Here is a 23,055-nt window from a genome sequence, read left to right on the forward strand (position 1 = left end):
CATGTGATTTTTTTTTAAGGATCCTTGATTTTGTCCATGTTGTACCAAAAGGTCGACTGTTTAATGAATTTTGGGAGTTTGTATGTGTGAGTTTGTGTGTAACTTAGCCAGACTGGTCCATGAACCATAACCTCACAGGATCTAACAAAGGCTTACGCTATGGTCTGTGGCATTGGAAAACTTTACTGGGAAAAAGTATATGCCTCAGAGTTTGGGGACAGGACATTGAGGGAAAGGGAAAGGAAAAAATTATAATTTTTCAAATAAAAATTTGTTATTCAAATTATCTGTAGTGAAATGAGTAAAACTGTAGCTTTTAGTAACAACTGAAATATCTAAATCTTTATTTTTTTGTGAATAAGTACTGATCAATTTGAATTCCATTCCAGTTATAGTCAGTGGAAAATATGAGAACACTTTGAAGAACTTTAAATTAGGAATTCAAAGGTACGGCTAGGTTATTCTCTTAAGAATGATGTAAATCCTGTTTTATTATACACTTATAAATTCATCCTTGCAAATAGCCATTCAACAAAGGTCAAGGAGCAGTTTGTTCTAGAGATAGAAAATGGTGCCAGTTGTATTTCCATTACTACATGGTTTATCTTCCTTAAGAAAGAGTAAGTTATGCTTGTGAGGGTTTTTGTTAATTACTGCTGATTGTAAATTGTGTGTAATTTTTTTTTAAGTCTGTGGCTAAAGATTATCATCAGGAAGCTTCCCAGAAACTGCTAATTATTTCCCCTACTTCCACCCACCCCCTGTATTTAGGAAATTTTAAGAACTGTGCTAGACACTGGCAAAGACTCAAAAGCATGATTGGAAAGCTTGTAGTCCTATAGGAACCAAAATATAATTTACTTTAACCTTAGATCAATAAACTAAAAGGTAATTTTTACCCTCTCTCTCTCTCTCTCTCTGTCCTCAGTTTATCTTATATTTGCTTCTCTATGTATTCATTTTATTTCTCTAGTGGATGGTAAGTTTTTTGAGGGTGGTATAGTTGTTTCTTTTTTTTAATCTTCATATTTTGTAGCATCTAATTCTGTATACATAATAAGAGTTTACCTGTTAATTTTGAGTGTTAAAATATATCTTCAATGACTCGTTTCCTTCTGTACATAAGATAAACTGAAAAGGTTAAGTCATTAATATTTAAAAATAGCATCTTAGCTCACTGAAATAGTTTTTGTAATGCAACATCAGGCTTATGCCATTAAGTCACCATTTATTATGCAACTACAACGCTCAGAGAACTAAGTAAAAGTAAGAACTGTTCCAGCTTTCAGTGAGCTTCAAGTCAGATGGAGGAAATGGGACAAATAAAAACAGTAATATAAATATATATATATATAAAATTCAGTTTTAAGCTCTAAAGGTATTTGCTGTCCTAAAATTTATGGCACTGATTACATCTCTGCATATGATATTGGGAGGTGTCTGGTACCCAGGATGAGCTTAGATGGAGAAGGGTTTGTAGAGAAGGTAAATTTTGTAACCAATATCTTAGAAGAGGAAGGACAAGATTAGGGTTCTTGGAGAAATTTAAAAGCAAAAAGGGAAAGTTATTCTGGTAGAAAAGTAGAAAACTGGTAAAAATTCACATAGATAAAATGTTCTTTAGTGGTAGACTGTAGCAGTTCTTTTAGCTCTCTTTAGTCAATCCTTTAGAAGAAGTATAAAATATGTTACAGATTTTAAAATATATTTTAATATAGATCTGACCAGAACCACATGCTTTATAAGTAGTGCATTGTTTATCAAATGAGATTGGCCCAGCCACTAGACATTGGGGGAAACTAAAAAGAATTTATGATGCATATATATTCCTATAGGCCATTATGATGGAGTCAAATTGTGTTGCATATATATATTTTTAATTTAAGGCAATGGGGTTAAGAGTGACTTGTCCAATTCCACATAGCTAGGCAAAGTGTCTGAGGCTAATTTGAACTCAGGTCCACCTGACTTCAGGGACAGTGCTTTTTGCAGAATTTTAGAAAATTCTTGCACAATGCCTTACATATACTAGGTACTCAGTATATTTGTGTTTATTTTATTTTGACTTCACCTTAATACTTTTAGTAATCCAAATCTTTTATTTTTTTTTTACCAAAAGGGAAACTAAGAAACATTAAGAGGTTGTGACTCACTCAGTACATTTAAATTAGAACCAGTTTTCTAGACTTCTAACTTAATGCTCTTTCCATTTGATCATATTGTTTTTTTGAATATTTAACCTGTGGAAAATACTAACTGAATTAGCAAACCACTTATCCAATAAATGAAAAGCAGAGTGGTGCATTGGAAAGGACATTGGAGTTGGGACCATGTGTCCTGGGTTCAAATCTCAGTTCTCCTATTTTCCATCTATATGGTCTCATCTATACAGTAAAGGCATTGGACTTGAGAGTTTTTCTAGCTCTAAATATATAAACCATAATCTTCTATTGTCAAAGTAAAATAAAAGTTACAGAATGTAGTTGACTATCCTCTTTATCTGATTCTTGTAAATAACACCAGCCATACTAACATGTGCATGTTCAGTTTTGGGTTTTTTTTTTAAGATAATCCTTCACAGAGAATTTGACAGTAAAAGCAATAAGGCTATTTAAATAAACACAGAATTTTAATTTAACATGTAGGTATACTACTGAGAAAAGGATTCAAGCTTAAGACAGCATATGCACATGTTAGTATGGCTGGTGTTTCAGCAGAGGAGTCTGACTAAATAAGGCAACACATGAGTTGGCCTTATCAACATTTGACAGGAATATAGTCCAACAGCTGAAACTCAGAAGCCCATCTTTTCTCTTTTATCAACTTCCTCACAGATTGGTTTATCAATTTGTTATCTATCATTTATTTGAGCTAAGTGTGTTTTATCTATGTATCTCATTTATTTGTAAAATTCCAATTAAAATATTCTGTTTTCAATGGGAATGACACTCCTAAAGTAATATATATGTATTTACACACACACACACACACACACACACACACACACACACACACACACACACACACTTTTCAGGAGAAAGTTGAGCATTTATTCAGAATCATTTTCTCAGTATTTCTCTTCCTTTTTCCAATTTACTAATGACTCTGCCCCAAATTGAGTGACCAAAAAACTGACTGCCAGAAGTCCCTGGTTCAAAGTCCTGGCAATGGAGTTGTTTTCTAATGGTTCTCTCCTTTGGTTCTGTGTGCAGAGTGATGAGAGAGAAAGCTAAATTCAGAATTCAGAAGTCCACATTTCCTGCTAGTTCCTTGGCCACTCTGTGTATATAATTTTGCTGTTCCATATGTAAGAAAATGATTTCCCTTTCTAGAAATATCAGTTTAATCTTTTAATGAGAAAGGTGATTAAATAGAATGAAAACCAAGAGTTTGATTCTTGTAATGAAAATATCACCAATTGTCATTGGTCAGATTAGAAGTGGTCTGTTTTTAAAAGAGAGAGAGACTTACATTCTAAAACTTTTTGTTTTTGCAAGGCAATGGGGTTAAGTGACTTACTCAAGGTCACACAGCTAGGTAATTCTTAAGTGTCAGGTCTTCATGAATCCCAGCCAGTACTCTTTCAACTAGCTGCCCCCATTCTAAAACTTTTTTAAAAACTTGGCAATTTCATTTCTATTTTACTATTCCAGTTCAGAGAATTAAATTTAAGATCTCAGGGGGAAAACTTTCATCTGAACTTGAATTTCAGTTCACTTTAATCTTTAAAAATTAAAGTTTTAAAATACTGAAATTCACTTAATTAAAAAGCAATTGATTTTACTCGCATGTTCTTGATTTAATAAAATTTTAAATGCCATTTGTGTTATATTTTCCTCCACACAACTCAAGTATTTGATAATGCTGATGGTTTCCATCAGGCCATCCCTCTTCTCTTATCTTCTGGAATAATGGCATGGGAAAAATTAAATAATTGATAAGAATTTTTTCTTGCTAAAGTGCAAGCTCTCTGGTGACAGTCACTATAGCTGCATTAAGTTTAGTGTACCACCTTAAAATGAAATTCTCATATTTACCCTAATGATATGTCATATCTTTGATACCAATACAATAGTGGGAGAAAAGTGTAAACTATTAAGTACTTGTGGAAGTCTATGGTTCCTTTACACACCTCAATCCAGTGAACATTTTTATATTGTGCCATATGCCCAGTACATACTTAGCAAATTAGAGTTAGTGAAAGAATTAGAACCTGCCTTACAATGATCAGCTTATGTTTTATAATAGTTTTTATAAAAATTGGGACTATCAAAACTATCATGGTCTGAAGAGTTGGAGGGAATTTAAGGGTTATCTAGTCCAACAAACATTCCCAAAGCACAACTCTTCAATGACAGGATCAAAATTTTTTGCATCTGTTTTTTTCCTTAAAGACTTCCAATGGCAGGGAAGCTCTCTTTATCTTAGACAATCCATTCCATTTTTGTACACTTGTAAATTATTAGGCAATGTTTCTTTTTGTTGAGTGCAAATCTGCTTCTTTGTAACTCGGCACATCTTAGTCCTAGTTCTTTCTAATTCTAAGGAACAAGCATAATGTCTTCTGTACTGTAGCTTTCAGTGAAGACAGTGTTCTATCTCCCCTAAACTCCAAGTGAAATATTTTTGTTTCACTCTATCCTCATAATATTATAGTTTCCAGTTTTTCTCACCATTTTAGTTATCTTCCCTTGGATGGACTCCAGTTTCTCAATATCACTTTTAAAATGTGATAGAGAACTGAGCATAGAACTAGTTAATTGAATATTTCTCTTATCCTTTCTCTGGATACAACTTCAAAATTTCAAAATGACTGTGCTTTCATCATTATAGGTGTTACTTCCACTGATGAAATCACAAACAACCCTTCTACTTGTACTAGATCAGATCAACTTCATATATACATAATGTTGATTAGTGTGATTTGGATGTGCTTAAAACATTTTGAAAAACTGTTACAAACTCTTCTAAAAATAGTATCGGCCCATCAAACTAAGTTCAGAAAGTTACCTCCAGACAATTGCTTCCCCTCCTTATACCCCTCTCTCCTCTCTTTCCCTTTCTTCTCCTCCCCCACTGTTCCCTCTCCTTCTGTATCTCTCCTATATTTTGTTCTCCTAATCAATTTGACTTTCTGCTATATTGATAGAAGACTCTCCTGAAGGATCTTACTGATATTATCATTGCCCCAGTTGATTGAGTGTTGACATGACCTTGTCTTTAACCCTTTCTAATTCTGTAAAGAAACAGTGCTGAGGAGGGGAAAATTGTTCTGGACCATACAATTCAATGAGAGAACTGTAGCTATATCTTTAAATGTATCGTTCACTTTAGAAAAGTTGGTGCTATTGAAGGTAAGATTTTCTAGGATATGTGCATTATTAAATATTGAATACATTAAAACTTAATTTTAGTCAGGTCCACAAACAAACCAAACATTCTTAGTGTTATTCACCGTCCCTCATGACTTTGTATTAAGCTAAGCCTCTCAGGGTCCTAATAAAATCTCCTAATTTTAGTTTGTAGAATAAGTGCTGATCCATGTTGCAAGGGAGAGGGCATCTCTATATAGATGAAATTACTGGTCTAGTATCTTCCCTGAGATAAAGTATACTTTTGTGATGTTCTTCATTTACTTATCTATAAAAATGAGGTATTTCATCTAGTAGTTATGTAAGCTCCCTGGACAAAGGCACTGCCACTTTTTGTGTCTATATCCCCTATACCTAATGCAGTTATAGTAGGCATTTGATTTTTAACTAGTTTTTGTAATCCTTATGGTTCTTACTTTCTTGGGATAATTCCTCTCAAGTGAGGAGAGTCATATGAGCCAGAGTGAAGCCTAAATGTATGGGTGTGTGTGTGTGTGTGTGTGTGTGTGTGTGTGTGTGTATACACATACACATACATATGGACATACATGCTGATTTTTTTAATTGATTACTAGGTCTCTTGGAGCAAAAACAATGATTTTTTTAAGACATTATTGATTTTAAGGATAATAAAATGGCAAGCTACTAAAAATGATAAATTTATTTTCCCCTGAGATTATTTTTCTGCCAATTTCTCATCTTCAATAATATGTGTGAATTTTATAAACATTACATGTAATATGATTTGCTGTTTTAAAAAAATGATGCCAACTTCATATGGACTTTTTCTAACTTATCACAACCATTCCCCTGATTTTATGATAGTAACACAACTATTGATTCCCTTTTGAGGCTGGATGGGGATTTGTATACAATGTAACTTTTTATCTTAATGAAAATTTTATTTTGGTGCAGGGTAGAGCATATTATACAGAAGTTATGTCTTATTTACAGGAAATTAATTATGTAAAACATGTCTTATGTTTTATTGATCTCAAAGATCACAATGAAAACCGAAAGGGATATTCTGGGCAATAACAGATACCAATAATTAAAGTGAGGGCAACCTTCTTTTGGTTCCCATTAATCTGTTAAAATTTCTCTCAGAAGTATTCTGTGACTTCATAATTAGTGAATCCAATACCTTTTTTTTTTCAGTTTTCATCCTAATTGACCTTTGTCGCTTTTAACATTTTTGGTTGCTCCATCTACAGTTACTTTTTTTTTCCTGAATTTAGAAACGCCACACTGCTAGTACTCTCTGTTAATTCTTTGTTTTCTTTACTCTTAATTTTCTTTTTAATGTAGATTTACCCCAAGTATCTATATGACCCTTTTACTTGCTATGCTCTTTTCTTTGACAATCACATTCACTTCAGTGGCTTCAGTTACCAACTTTACACCGGGAAATTCCGATGCTGTTATCTTTTTTGAACTCAGACCTGCATCTCCACCTGACTATCCCTCAGGCATCTTAGTATTCCAAAACTGAATTTACCACCTTTTCACTTCTCTCTCTCTCTCTCTCTCTCTCTCTCTCTCTCTCTCTCTCTCTCTCTCTCTCATATATATATTTATATATTCATATATGTATACAGGTATGCATGTTGCAAGAATTTAGGATTAAATTTTGATTGCATTGATTATGTTTGTACAGAACTTTTAAATTTTATGTAATTAAAATTGTCTATTTTACATTTTGAAATGCTCTCTCATTCTTGGTCATAAATTCTTCCCTCATTCATAAATCTGACAGAAAACTATTCCATTCTTTCTTTTTGGTTTTTTTTGTTTTATGGTTTATTTGTTTTTGTGGGGCAGTGAGGTTATGGTCCAACAGCTATTAATTATTAAGTTTCTGAGGTCAGATTTGATCTTAAGTCTTCCTGACTCCAGGACCAGTGCTCAATCCACTGCACCAATTTACTGCCCTATATTCCATGTTTTCTTAATTTGTTTATGGTATCATTTGGTGTCTCTTAGAAATCAATGAATACAGTGACTGAAAGCTCTTAAATAAGCTTTTTACCATTGCTTCTTTGTTATTTTATGGGTGTATTAATTACCTGGTACAAGTGTGAGGGAGATTGACTAGGATTGGTATAAAGTATTAAAACTAAATCAACAAAAAGTTGAAAAAGTGAAGAGGATATTTGGAGTGGGAAGGAAATTTAGAAAGATTTGATTATTGTTTTTAAATGTTTTCAAAGAGGAAGCAGATTTATTCTTTGTAGCACTGGGAGCCAGTTAAAGGAAGGCAGATTTTAATTTATTAGCATATTCTTCATACTGCTTAGAAATAGAATAGGGAATCTTATGAGGTAATCAGTTCCCCAGATGTTGAATAACCATCTATCAGGAATATTACAGAGCAAATTCTGTATTAGTTGATTGAATTAAGTGACCTCCAAAGTCCTTTCCATGTTATAGGTTTATAAGAATATAGACCTAGAATTAGAAGGAACCTTAGGAGCCATATATCTTCCTCCCTTTCAGTTTAAGGATGAGGAAACTGAAGCCTGGAGAGGTAAAATGACTTATCTAAGGCCAGATTAATTAAGATTTCAACCTAGATTTTCAGAATTCTAGTGCTCATTCATTCCACTACACAGTGCTGCCCTTTCCCCTGGGTTCCTGTTTTCATTACACCCAGGTCTGTTTCCCTGAAGTTACCATCCTCCACCTTAAATATGCACAGAGATATTTAAATATGCTAGCAGCTTCCTACTGCTTTATCCCTAAGCAAATAAGGCATTGGTAAACCCCTTACATTCACTGCCTTGTTTTTGTTAGTAGAAATCAATGGTCACAGTGAGTGAAAGCTCTTTACTCAGCTTGTCACCACTGCTTCTTTGTTCCCTTGACTTCTGTTTCTATCTATGCCCTCCCTTTCCCCCATTGTGTCCACCACACCCCAGTTAAACTACTGCTTCTTATAAGGTAAAAAAGTACAGAAGACAGCTTATTCAGATGTTATCTTCCTGGTCAATTTCTAAAGATTGTGGCTTTATGACTGAATTGCTTAATGGGTAAATAATAAAAGTGGAAGAATGGCATGCCCTTCCCCTGTTAGAGTTAAATGGTAGATTGTTGCTATGGTGATATCTCCCTCTCATCAACTATAATCTGGTTTTCTCCACTAGTTGTATTGCTCTAAGACAAGCATGATCTGAATTTTATTCATATTTTTTTCTTTATACTTATAAGCATTCTCATTTTAAGCCATCTTTTTTTACATGTAGTTTTTAAAAGCTTAGCACAAAAGTACTTTAGAATAAATGTGATAACATCAGCATAAAAGGCTACATTTATGACTGAATTGCTTAATAGGTAAATAATAAAGGTAGAAGAATGGCATACTACATTTCTTACATTGAACTTACCCAAGTGTTTTTCTCTTTCTCTGACATAAAAAATTTAAAAGGAATCTCTTTCTGCTTCCCTTATCATAGAACATGGACATTTTGCTAGTTCTCTTCCATTAAAAAAGCTGAATTAGGTGGCAGAAACCAAAATTTCCATATTGGGAGGTTAGCCTTGGTATACCTGCCAGAGTGGAGCACATGAAACCATCTGGCCCCTTTATGATTAGCCAACCCAAAGTCTCATTTAATTCCCTCCTAAGAGTCCCTTCCTTCTCTCCCTTTCTGGAGCTCTTCACTTCCTCCCCACTTGATTCCTTTGACTTGCCTTTACCACCACCTATTCAAGAGTGACATAATGAAAGTTAATCCCATTGTATGCACTAGGGTCAGGAGTTCCCTACTCCCACCTCCAGCCCTATTTACATATATTTAAAATATAAATATTTAAAGACAACTCATACTTTATAGCTTAAATTATTTTTTTCTCAGCAACACACAGAAGCAGTACCCATCAGGAAAATACTTTGTTTCAGTGAGCTATGTGAAACACATTTTGAAAGCCTTTTAGTTATTTGGAGTTGAAAACATAGTTCAATTCATAGTATGTTAGGAGAAATGCGGGCTAACAATTAAATTTGAGAATGTCATGCCTTCTCTAGACATGAACCCCTTGGCAAGTCATTTCAGCCACATTTAATTCAGAAATGTAAAGTTTCTTTAAAGGTGTTAACAACATTCCTATATATATTTGCATCTATATGTATATATTAGCACAACATATATTTGTGTGCATATATTACACACACACATATAAACTGCATGCCTCTTGAGACATTTTAATATGATTATACTTGTTTATCTCAATATATTCCTTCTGGAATTTTTACTTATTGAATTTACTTAATACTGTCCATATGCCCCACTTTCTCTATCTCAGATTGTTTATTTTACTCATTTGCACAATAATGTTATTACTCCTGGGCACCAGTCAAATCAATTTAACAAATATTTATCAAGCACTTCCTGGGTGGTACATTTAAAAGCATCTCACTCAGCACTCAGGTGAGATAGTTGCAGAAAAGGAATGTTTATATGATCAAAACATCCATATCCCAGAATTCAGGTTGCTTTGGAATAATACCCCCAGTCCACACTCAACACCAGTTTTGGGACTCCATTGAATCTCTTAGATTCAGAGCTAATGAACTGTCTGCAACAATGGGGCATGAGGGAAAGGGGACAGCCAGTGAAAATGTCTCATTGGGAGAGCAGATGTCTCATGCAAGAAACATCTGGAGGGACTGGATTATGAAATACTTTAAATGATAAATAAAGGAGTGTATATTTGGTCCTGGGAAATAGGAAGCTCATTAAGAGGGTGATGTGGTTAGATCTATGCTTTAGAAAAATCACCCCCAAAAAGGCGAGGGGAGAGACTTGAGGCAGGGAGATCAGTCAGAAGAGTACTAGGATCCCCTTTATGTATTAAATGCCACTTCTGAGACTGGAGGAGATCCTCAAAGATTCAAACATAATCAGAAAGAACTTGCTGAGATTTTATCCATTTTCGGATTGCATGGAAACTTCAGTGGCATTTCAGGGCACGGTCCTGAGAGAGGGTGCAGCAATAGCATGGCACTCCCATTGGCTTTGCATTATTATTGTGAGTTGAATTCTGGAACCAGAATCACAGTTCTTGACCCTTTATTTGAATTGCTATATAGCCAGCACAACTTGGGAAAGAAGCCATTATGTCTTTTTTTTTAAGTTTTTTTTTTTCTTGAGAATTCATTTCCATAAAACATTTTGAGCTCTCTACTGTATATTCAGGATTATTTTTACTATGCACCACTCTTGGCATATTTACCCCTTCAGGTAACCCATCTGATATTATTCTTAAACTGGCATTAGTCCCATGACAGTTTCTTGACCCATATTTGTAAATGTTTAACCAATTCTGTTAAATATAAACTATTATTGAGAGGAAGACCATTTCCCAATGAGTTGTAACTTTGCAAATTAGAGTGAATAAATCTTAAAGCTGGATTAAGAAGACTAATACTTTTCTTATCTGAAAGTAAGTTTTAAAATAAAATAAAAATTCAATGAGATTTTGGGCTGCACAAAGATTCCAGGAATGGTAATATAAAAACACGACCCTAGCATACTCTGCCCTCCCTAGTCCTCTCAACAGTATAGTTTCAATTATATAGGTACCTCACTTAAAAAAGGACACTTAAAAAAGTTCTGGAAAATGTCTAGAGAAAAGCAACGAGAATAGTAAAAATGATGTAAAATCCATATCATAAGTTCAGCTGAAGTAACAAGGGGTGTTTAATCTGGAGGAAGCTAAGGGGCAGCATGATGGCTATCTCCAAGTATTGCTATGACTAACTTGTATGGGAAAGAATTAGATTATTAGATTTGTCCTGTTTTAGTCCCGGAGATAGAATTTATGCTTAATGTTAACTGATCAAAAATGGCACCCAAAGAAACAGTGAATAACCCCCTCTTTGGAGATCTTCAAGAAGAGATTGAATGGCTACTTACTTATCAGGTATGGTAGAGTAGTGATTCCTTTTGGGTATGATTTAGAAAAGATGACCAGGAGGGTCCATTCCAACTCTAAAATTCTTGTGATCCTTTGAATAACAGCAAGGATACCAAATAGTTCATTTAGACAAGAATCTGGTGCCTTACTTATAAAAAAAAATAATAGGGAATTAACTTTCTATAGTCTGTAAACCTCTATTTCTTCACTTCATCTGTTTCCAGGAGAGCTAAATAAATTCAAAAGACAAAATCTGATACAGCAGCAGTGAAGTTACTATTATAATCTCAAGTTTGAACACATTATAACATGTATCAAATTAGAATTAGTATCTTAACACTGATATAACTACTAATAAGAACAAATAGTGTCACCTGTAATCCAGTCCTACCAGATTTGAAGGAGACAGTCATCCTTTTTAGTTTTACTAATTCTCTGTCAGGAGCTCTTGTCTATTAAGAAAAAAACACTTTCTTTACCTTGAAGGAAGATTTTTTTTCAAACATTTTTTAATTGCAGTCTTATTAGTTAAGGGGGAAAGTTGAAGTATCTTGATAAGTTTCTGTAAGCAAATTCTATGTAAATTTTCCCGCTTATCCTATAAATACAAACAATTGTGTAACTTGGATACTCAAAGGCCAAGTCTAACTAGCAAAATAAAATAGAGATTGGGCAATCCTGGGGTGAATTCAGACAACATAAATAATAAGAGTGGATAATTCTAGCTACAAAAAAAAAAGCAAGAAATTCCAGTTTTGTTTAATTCTAGCTGTCTTAAGTCAGCCTCCCAAATGACTGAACAAGTCTGTCCATTTTATAATTTTTCCTACAGGCAAATTGAGGAACCTAATGCCTTTCGCCAACATGAACTGAGATAATTATTTGTAAGGCAATTTGTGGTCTTTATACAAAAGTACTTTTTGTTTTAATGCCCTTTGTCAGAAGCCAAAATTTAGTGCATATTCAATCTTCTTGACAATGTGTTAATATTTATTATTGCTGTGCTGTGAAAATTAGTGAAGTCTCATCTGGAAATTAATATTTTAACTTTCATATTTAGTTACATTGTTGAATTAAACCACCTTCCTCCCCTTGTACCCCTGTTCTTTGACCATATTGCTTTTCAGGCTAAGAACTTGGGCTTCTTATCAAATAGAAAAACACTGGAAGTGTTGAAACCAGAAAGAAAAAAGTTTTTGAAAGAGGAAGTACAAAAATTCACGATGAAAGTAGTGTATTGAGTATTATGAAAATTGAAAGGCACAAGTATTATTGAACTTCAAGTCTGGCACTTTATACACGTTTCTAGACTCTAGAGTCGAAACCACAGAAGCCTTAGCAATTTTCTTTTCTCACGGTTCATGTCTCTTTGGTTGCTCTTATAGGCTCATCTTGACAGAACACTACTGTTACTAATAACCCACAGGGGCAAGTTCTGCTTAGATGCATCTCCGATAGTTTACTACTGCCAGAGCAGTGATTCTAAAAGGACAGAATTCATGAGGGTGAGCCTGCCTCTCCCATTTTAGCAATAAAATAAGTATTAAAAGGGGAAGGGTAGCAGGATCATTATACCAACAAATATATTATAAATATATACAAAGGTTGCTCTTGGGCCGAAACACAATTGGTTTATGTAAAAAAGGTGCCACCTCCATTTGCCATGTTTCTCTTCACAAAGCAGTCCAGTTTAAATATAGCCTACTACCACAACTTGCCCAGAACAAAAATAGCCGAGAATGAAGTTACAACAAATGGCAGTGAGAGGGACTCATTGCCAAAGGACAGCTAACAGATGGGAAAAGATAGCTTTGAGGTAGATATTAAAGGCTGGAAAAAATGATAGTAGGTAGGGCATCCTGGGTTCTTGGCACATAGTAAAATTTCTAAGTCAAAAATATAGTCCCAGAGCACAAGAAAGAGAAGAATGAAAACATTATTTAAGAGTTGGTGGCCAAAAACTGAATAAATTGTTTTTTTTAGATAAACAAACATTTATTCAACACCTACCATGTGCCAAGAACTAAGCAAGGTTCTAGGGATACAAAAGAAAAAGAAAAGAAAGAAAGAAAAGCAGACCTGGTACTCAAGGAGTTTATATATATATAAATAGATAAGGAAATGCAAAATAGTTTGACTATTGAGAGAAAACAAGAGAATCAGGAAGAGTTTCATGTTGGTGGTAAATACCTGTGTTTTAGTCTCAAAGGAAGAATGAAGAAAGAGAGTGAATTTCAGGCATGTAAACAGCTTCTGTGAAGGTACGAAGGCAATTTGAGCTACAATCCATTCAAATGTTATTCTGACATCAAAAATCAAGAATGTGTATTTATTAGAGACTGCTTTGTTATACTGGAAGAAATATTATCAGTAGCATTATATATATTAATAGGGACATGAGAGAGAAATATAACTATCCATGTATTAGTGTGAAGTGCCTCATAGAATTATGTAGTTCTGTCATAAAACATTTTTAAAATATGGTTAGATTTTTTTGACAAATTTTCCCAAAAAAACTTTGAGAATTTGGCCTAGAGTCCCTATTAATTCATTAATTCCTATAGGATTTTCTTAACTAAGGTTATTTTTTAGATTTATTTCTCTGTTATGTTTCATCTTCAGTATTCAGAAAGGAATAATCTGCAATCTTCCAGACTTAAAATCTAGAAGTCCTAATTTTCTTTCTTTGAGGAGTGGCCAAATTTGTAGTTTCCCCTGTTTAGGGAATTCTCGGTAATGAAATTCCTTCTAACAATGTAAATTGACAACTATTCTGCAATTTAAGAGTCTCAGAAAATTTCCTGGACATAGAATATTAAAACCTAGAGTAAGGAAGCCCTGAGTCTAGATTCAGACACTTATTAGCTAGGCAATCCATGGCAAAACACACAATGTCTGTCTGTTTCAAATTTCTTACCTGTAAAATAGAGATAAGAAGAACACCTACCTTCCAAAGTTGTTATGAGGATCAAATGAGATAATATTTATAAGGTGCTTTGCAAACCTTAAAGCTCTATGTAAATGCTTGTTGTTGTTAAACATTTCAATAGTGTCTGACTTTTCATGACCCCATTTGTGGTTTTCTCAATAGATACTGGAGTAGTTGCCATTTCCTTCTACAGTTTATTTTATAGATGAGGAAAGTCAGGTAAACAAGGTTAAGCGACTTGCCCAGAGTCACACAGCTAGTAAGTGTCTGAAGCCGATTTGAATTCTGGTTTTCCTGATTCCAGACTACTCTCTCAACTATACTACCTAGCTCCAAGCTGTTATTAAATGCTAGCTCTTAAATGATTTTTTTGGGGGGGTCAGATTTTAGGATATAACAAATTCCAAATAGCAATTACCATTTGTGAAGACATAATTATTTATATATATATATATATAAAGTCTCACAAATATTCACCTTAAGACCAAAAATAAAAGAATAAATATTTTGGCAAAATGGACTTTGTTATCTAGGGTAATGTCTGTATAAAATAAAAGATAAGATTCCAAAGCAAACTTCTCAATCTTTAGTCAATCCTCATCTTATTTTTAAAGTGCCACAGGAAATACATACACTATAACAATAAATTTTGAAGTGTTAAATAAAAGTAACTTGCTGTTCCCCAGAGTGCTATTGAAATGAAAGGAAAAAGACTGTCCACAAATTAAGCAGAAGCTTCTATGCTTTTTTGGAAATCATCTCATTCTACTATACTTACCAAAATGAACAATAATGAGAAATAACTATTGTGGTATTTCCACTCAAAAATTGTTTTAACTTCAAGTTTACACACTTCACATTCAAATGTAGAAAGCAGCTGTGTTATGAATCTTATGGTGATGGTGACAGATTGTTCTGCTGTTGACTAATGCCAACTCATTTGACCTCATTTAATGATACCATATTAATTAATTGCCTCATTGCATTCATTTACTGGCATTTGGAATGATTTCACTGTATGAGTTTCACTTTTATTACACTTTGATTTGAACTTTGTTTTTATCAGGAAAAAAATGTGATTTTATTTATGAAGAAGTTGTCATAGAAAATACTAAATAATTCTGCTCATTGCTTCTCCCTTTCTACTATGAAAGGAGAACTAGGCAGTACTTATTCCACTTACCCGTAACTCAAAATATATCTATTATTTTTTCAACCTACTCCCCAAAAAGTCTACTGTAAGGATTTTTTGCAAAATATTCTCATTTCTTGAGATCCTAGAATCAATTTCAGTTTTAGAGGTAGAAGAGACTGCCATAGTCATCTACTTCAGTACCTTCAGATGAACCAACTCAGACCCATGGAAGCTGTAACTTGCCCTAGATCACTAAAGTGCTGAATGGTAGAGCCAGAATTCAAATCCAGTGCCATTTCCACTGTATCACAATGTCTCTCATTTATTTTATTAACTCATATTTATTATTATGCTTATTAACCTTCTCTCTTTTGGTTAGTACCCTAAAGAACAGTCTGTCACCCAAAATTTTTAAGTTAGATTACTTAACAACTTCTCTGCTTGCTTCTAATAGCCTGCATTGCCAATATTAATCTTCCTCAAACACCATTTTGATTCTTGGATATTGAATAAACAGTTAAATCTCATTCCCCATGCATAGGGATCTTCAGTGTTTCCCCTTGAGTTTTTTTTTATTTTAGAAAGATTTTATTTGAGTTTTATAATTTTCCACCTATTCTTCTTTCCTCCCCACCCCCCAGAAGGCAGTCTGTTAGTCTTTACGTTGTTTCCATGGTATACATTGATCTAAGTTGAAAGTGATGAGAGAGAAATCATATCCTTAAGGGAAAAAAAAAGGTATAAGAGATCAGGGTTGATCATCACCCTCATGTTGCTTTTAGGGTATATAATGTTCTTCTGATTCTGCTCATCTTGCTCAGCATCAGTTCATGCAAATCCCTCCAGGCTTCCCTGAATTCCCATCCCTCCTGGTTTATAATAGAACAATAGTGTTCCATGACATACATATACCACAGTTTGCTAAGCCATTCCCCAATTGAAGGACATTCACTTAATTTCCAATTCTTTGCCACCATAAACAGGGCTGCTATGAATATTTCCATACAAGTGATGTTTTTACCCTTTTTTTTATAATCTCTTCATCCCCTTCACTTCTAAGATAAAATGCATAAAAAGAGCTAAGTATTTTTCAGATATTTATTTATTTTATTTATTTTGAGTTTTACAATTTTTCCCTCATTCTTGCTTCCCTCCCCCCCCACCCCCACCCTGCCCACAGAAGGTATTCTGTTATTCTTTACATTGTTTCCATGGTATACATTGATCTAAGTTAAATGTGATGAGAGAGAAATCATATCCTTAAGGAAGAAAAATAAAGTATAAGAGATAGCAAAATTGCATAATAAGATAACAGCGGTGTTTTTTCCCTAAATCAAAGGTAATAGTCTTTGGTCTTTGTTCAAACTCCACAATTCTTTCTCTGGTTACAGATGGTATTCTCAGTCACCGATAGCCCAAAATTGTCCCTGATGTTGCACTGATGGAATGAGCAAGTCCATCAAGATTGATCATCACCCCTATGTTTCTGTTAGTGTGTACAATGTTTTTCTGGTTCAGATATTTATTTTGCCAGACAAGAAGAACATTTTCTGCTGCTGTTCTGGTCTAAGAAAAACATAAAAGAGTAACTTCAGATTTAGTTTTTTTCAGTTGTTGACCATGGCAGCCCACCAGGTAGAAATTACAAGGAGAAAAAAACATTTTTTTAAATTTCATCATGAAAATTGAAAGAAGGGTATGACACAGGGAAAATGTGTGAGAGGGAAACTACATAAGTAGATGCTATTGTTTACACTTCAAGTACAGCTACAGATTGGTCTTAGAGAAAATCATCATAGATTAATATATGTCAAAGAAAGGGCAAATAAAATCTTCAGCAATAAGAATTCATGTACAGAAGAATCCTAAATGCTGAAAGTAAAAATTGAGAATCAAGGTAAATAGTCAGTCCTGGGTATTTTGATGCAATTCTGACAGGTTAAGGTTTTGGTTTTTTGTTTTCCTAATGTTACTAAGACAGAGTAGGGGTTAGAATTTGATTCAAATCAACAAGCATTTTGCTAAGAGTTTACTCTGTATAAGGCATTGTGCTGAGCCCTGAAGAGACAGAGAAGTAAGGAATAGTCTCTGCTTTCAAGGAATTTGCAATCTTGAGACAAATTCACAGTCTCATAATACCAACTAGTACATCTTTTTTTCCCAATTCAGATTCTACAGCAGTCCTTAGGTGCCTCCCAATTACATGTACCCCCTCAATTAATAAATAATAGCAACAGCAACAATAATAATGACTGATTTTTATAATTAGGATGAGTAGAGTGTTTTGTATATCTCAAGCTAACAGTTACCTTATGAGACAGTACTGTCATAATTTCCTTTTTTTTAAAGGTGAGGAGCCTAAAGTTGGGAAAAGTTAAAAGTTATCTAAACTTATATGCCTTTTATCCATCTAAAGCAGTCTTTGAACCCAGGTCTTTCTAACCTTTAAATTCAACAGTCCATCTACTATGGACCTATTGGTCAAGCTAGTTGCTATCTCAGTAGGATTTGAATCCACAATACCAAGTTCACTATAATTCTGAGATTCTGTCATCTTAAGGCCCCATTTTCATATTCCTGTGTGTTAAGTCACAGAAGGGTGGCTAAAGAGCCTACAGTTTAGCTCAGTGAAAATCGCATATCTTTTGCCCAGGGATTACCTTAGCCAAATTCATAGAAGCTCATTAGTAAATTGACCACAGAGTGATGCCTAGATGCCCAGGAAGATAATTCTTTAAGAAGGCTTAGAGAGATTGCAAAATTTATGAGGGAGGAAACATTCACATTAAAGAAATCATAGATTCTTGAAGCATTGAAATATCTGAATGCCAGAGAAGCCCCCCCCCCCATTGGATGAATTTAGTGGGCATGGAGGGGAGGGGAAGAAGTGAGGGGACCAGTATTTTTATTAAGCATATCCTATTTGCCAAACACTATTCAAAAACTTTACAGTTATCCCATTTGATTCCCACAAACCTGTGGGATGGGTGCTATTAATCATCCCCATCTTACAGTTAAAGGAACTTAAGACAGACAGAAATTTAACTGATTTGCCCAGAGTCCATAGCTGCTTTAAATTCTTGCATGGGGAACCAGTTTAGGCAGTAATGAAAAGTTTTCAGTCAAACTGGTTATGGAAGGTATTTTGGGATGTCCTGTATTCACAGCTCTTCCTTGATTGCCTTAATGTCATCGGACAAACTACTAAATCAATTTGTGTCTTTGCCTCTACTTTTCTTACTTCATTAGAGAATATTCTAAAACATGGAAGAATAAAGACAAATTTCAAAAATCTCAGATAAAAAATAATTTACAAAGGTTCAGAGACAATTTTATGAACTTAGAAAACATGAGAAATCAATTATTGTTTGATGCTTGCAATTAAAGACATATTTTATAGCAAACTCAGTTAATTAGGTTTCTATAGTTAGATCAACTGGATTGTAACCTTCAATGAGGACACTGGAGAGGGGGATAAGAATCAGCATATCTATCCATCTACATATAAATATGGATAGTAAAATAGATATATAGCTAGACATAACACCTATTACAGTTCAGGTATCATACTTTTAAGAGTTTTACAAATATTATATAGTGGAATGTGTTTTGCAGTGTGAAAAAAATCCCTAAAGTGATGCAAAAACTAGGGAGTATTAAAATTCAAATGATTGTTTGAAAGATCTCTGAATTGAAGGAGTATATGAAATAAAAACAGAAGTGGAACTTAACCATGAGTAGGACAGTGAGAACAATGGAGAAGATTTATAGGTCTAGAGATAAAGGGCTTGACTTTAAGCCTCATTTATTTCAATTTACTACCTATATCTTGTAGACAAGTCTTTAAATAAGGGAAGGATCTGAGATCTCATCTAGTTCTATTTGAGACAGTGATACTTTAGAATTTATCTTTAATTAGATGCCAACTTATAGTTATTAAAATGTTAACAAGAAGAACATTCCTTATTCATTTACACAACTAGAAATGCAAGACCATGCATTATGCATAGTAGCTGATATCATCAGGAGATTTGCTATGGAAGGAGGAGGTTCAAAGATTGGCTTGTGAAACAGCAATAAGTTTTCTCACACATTCTAAAATTTCAGTAATTTAGCAAAAACATTAAGGATTTTAATTTTTAAGATGACTATTTGATTCATCATTTGTAAGTAGGTAGGACATTAAGGAGTTTTACACTAGGGGTGATGGATTTTTATTTATCCATCCTGTTTTACTGTTGGTCCCAATTGCTACCAATAGCAATATTTGTAAGTTTGTTGATGATTTATAATCCTATCACAAGAATAGGAATAGAATAATGCTAATTCATTCACATCCAAGTTTTAAAAAAATCCACCTTAATTCACATGAACTACATATATCCTAAATTAACCAATCTGGGGAAATCCAAACATTCTGGGCATCGATCTACATTATGATTTTACTAGTTTTCCCTGGCCATAGTTGTCAAATATGCAGTAACTGAATTTCAGCAAGTGAACTGAAAAGAGGTGTGTTCTCTACTCTAAAAAGAAGCCATATTCTTTTTTTTGCACACTTGATCTGCTTTCTAGTCCCAGTTATGTTTCATTCTGTCTACATTCTGTTTACTCACTTAATAGTTGTTACAATTTACCATTAACTTTTAATCTCCCAGTTTTGTTAGACAGCTTTCTCAGATCCTAAGATCCAGCCCCTAAAGACTAACCGTCTGGTTTCAAGATTATTAGAGTGCTTGTGTATTATTGGTATCTTTGTATCTGATCATCTGTCCAAGCTGCCATCACTGGTAGTCATAGTGATACAAGAACTGAGTCTTTTTTTCCTTTCTCCCTGTTTGGCTATGTAGGCAACAAAGAACACCCACTGTAATAAAAGTCCCTGGGAAAGGACATAAATATTGATGAGAAAGAAATCACTCTATCTAAGCTGAGTGGAGGCATTGGAATGCAAAACCATTTCTAGGAGAGAATGACATAAGTACACTAGTTGTGGATAAGCCACCAAAAAGAAATTGGAAAACACTAAAAAAAAGGGGTGAAGAAACACAGAAGAGGATCTATACCTCAATAACTGTCAAATAAGGTTTGACACAAATATTTACAATTTCTCAAATAAAAAATGAAAGTAATGGATCGATTACTTCTGGGTCTAGAATCAGAGAATTTCTTAATTAGAAGGGATTTTAGTGACCTTCTTGTCCAACCTATACCTAAAAAAAGAATCCCTGTTCCACCATCCTTTTCTCATTCTTACTATATGACCTGTTGGTTTGATGTTGTTAACTTCCTAGTCTCTCCTTGATTTTCATGTCACCACTCTCCCTTAGTTCTCATTTATTATCTGGGTGACTTTGGAGGTTACTTATATTCTCTTGGGTCTCAGTTTCCTCAGTCACAAAATCAGATATTGGACTAAATAATCTCTTAGGTCCTGTTCAACTTTAAATCAATGATTCTTCTACTTGACTGATCATTTCTCTTCAGTCTCCTTTGCTGTATCATCTTTCCCTCTGAATATGTGGACACCAGCTTTGGTTTGGACCTTCTTCCCTGTTTTCATCAATATTCTAGTACCTCTTGGATTCAGCTATCATCTGCATTCAGTTCACTCTCAGATCTATGTCTCTATCTTTTGACTCCCTCCCACCCTCTGTGGGCATTACAAACTGTGATGGACATTTTAGACTTGGAAATTGGATATTTCTAAATGAATGTCCCATAGGCATTTCAAAATAAATGTGTAAAACAAAACTATCCCAACATCCCTTCCAAGTCCTCCAGTCTTCCCAATATCAGTTTAAGGCCCCCACTACCCTTCTATTCACTTAAATTCATAATCGAGATGTCTTCCTTTCACTATTTCCTCTCCCTCATATCCATACAATCAGTTGTTAAGACTTACTGATCCTACCCTCTACATCAACATAAAATCATTCTCAAGTCTCTTTATCTTATTTACCTATATAAGCAACAAAGAAAATCCACTGTTATGAATTGCCTGGGAAAGGACATAAATCAGTAAAGACCCTCATCATATTTCCCATGGGCTGTGCAATAATCTCCCTGCCTCCATCTCCACCCTCTAATTCATCTTCCAAATAGTTGCCATATTGATTTTTCTAAAGCACAAATCTGAATATATTACTTTCCCATTAAAGAAATTTCAGTGGCTTTCTACTTCTGCAAGAAGCCTTTCCCAATCATATTTATTCTTAGTGCCTCCTTTCCAACTTAACTTGTAAATAGCTTATTTGTATTTAGTTGTTTACACATTGTCTCCTCCATTAGACTGTGCACAGGAGAGGTGGAATTGGGTTTTCTTGTTTATTGAGTTTAGGTTTTTGTTATCTTTCTTTCTTCACTTAACAGACAGTAACGGGTATGTAATGCTTGATTACTGACTTTTAAGATAAAATACAAACAACACTGTTGGCATTTAAACCATTTATAATATTAAAACCCTTCAAAGATCAGTTTATCTTTTTAGACTGATTATCCGACCAAAAAAGTCAGCTTCCTATCTTATCTTATCCCCATGCTTTTTGCACAGACTCTCTTTCATGCTTGGAACACACTCCCTCTATACTTGCCCTTATAAAAGCCTAAACTTCCTTCAAGGTTTACTTCAAGTACCATTTTCTACTTCAGGTTAATCCTATCCTTGTTGGAATCCAGCCACAGGAAATTATTTTGCATTTATTTTGTATTTATTTTCTGTGTATTGATCTATGTATACATTGCTTCCCCAAATAGAATGTAGATACTCTGAGGCAGAGGTTGTTTCATATTTGGATAAAAGTTATATCCGCACTCCTGACACAATACCCAATATACCGTAGGGTCTTAAAAACTGGTCTTTCAGTAAGTAATGATGAGTGGTCATCTAACTTTTGCTTAATGACCTCTAGTAAGAAATAACTACTATTTTCCGAGATTCCTTCCACTGGATCAATTCTTCCCTTGTACAGAAATGTTGACAGCTAAAATAATCTTAAACTTTGACCAAGAAAGACTAAAAAGTTGACCCACAATTTCTCTTTGCATGGTCTATTCTTATTTTCACTTCCCTAATAGAAAGGAGAGAAAGGAGAGTTGGAGAAGAATTTAAGATTAGGCTCTGTGGGTGTTTGGTATAATGCTAAATGTTCCTTTTCATAGGATTATAAAGGATTTGTTTGTTCAAACTGAGCGAGTTAATAAGATGGCACCTCTGCTGACTCCTGACTTTTGTGCCCTGCTTAGGACTGCACATGCAAGAGCTAAAGCGGATGCTGCTGACCAGGCTGCCCTGTCTGCCCGCCAAGAATGTGACATTGCAAGGGCTGTTGCAAGAGAGCTTTCACCAAATTTCTATCAACCAGGTAAAAGCCATTTGTTCTCCTTTCATGAAAGAAGTGTGGGAAACAGACATTGGCCTTTCAGTTTATTTGATTTCATTTTACTTTCCATAGAGAGTGTTCTTTGTTAAACTAAATATTCCTTCCTTTTGAATCCCAGCAATAATACAAAACAAGTGAGAGAGAACAGCAACAGAATTGTCTAAGTATTGAGTTGGGGATTTGAGATTTCATTCCATTGTGGAGTTTTGTCTTTTGTTGTTGTTTTTATTTTTGGTTTTGCCTTGGTAGCAAATAACCAGCAAACTGGTTCTAAACGACTCAAACAGGTAGGTAAGGGAAATGGGACTTAAAAGAAATTGG

General features: G+C 34.3%; 1 protein-coding gene across 6 annotated transcripts in view; it reads left to right on the top strand.

Moving 5' to 3' along the window:
- The window catches only part of JPH1 (junctophilin 1), a 94,219-nt gene that overhangs the window by 32,529 nt on the left and 38,635 nt on the right, over nucleotides 1–23,055 (top strand). For all 6 annotated transcript variants that reach the window (XM_074205982.1, XM_074205983.1, XM_074205984.1 and 3 more), the window contains exon 3: nucleotides 22,598–22,716. In XM_074205982.1, coding sequence (XP_074062083.1) covers nucleotides 22,598–22,716 — 119 coding nt within the window. The remainder of the gene's footprint in view (nucleotides 1–22,597; nucleotides 22,717–23,055) is intronic.

The sequence above is a fragment of the Macrotis lagotis genome, chromosome X, assembly GCF_037893015.1.
Source record: "Macrotis lagotis isolate mMagLag1 chromosome X, bilby.v1.9.chrom.fasta, whole genome shotgun sequence".
NCBI lineage: Eukaryota > Metazoa > Chordata > Mammalia > Peramelemorphia > Peramelidae > Macrotis > Macrotis lagotis.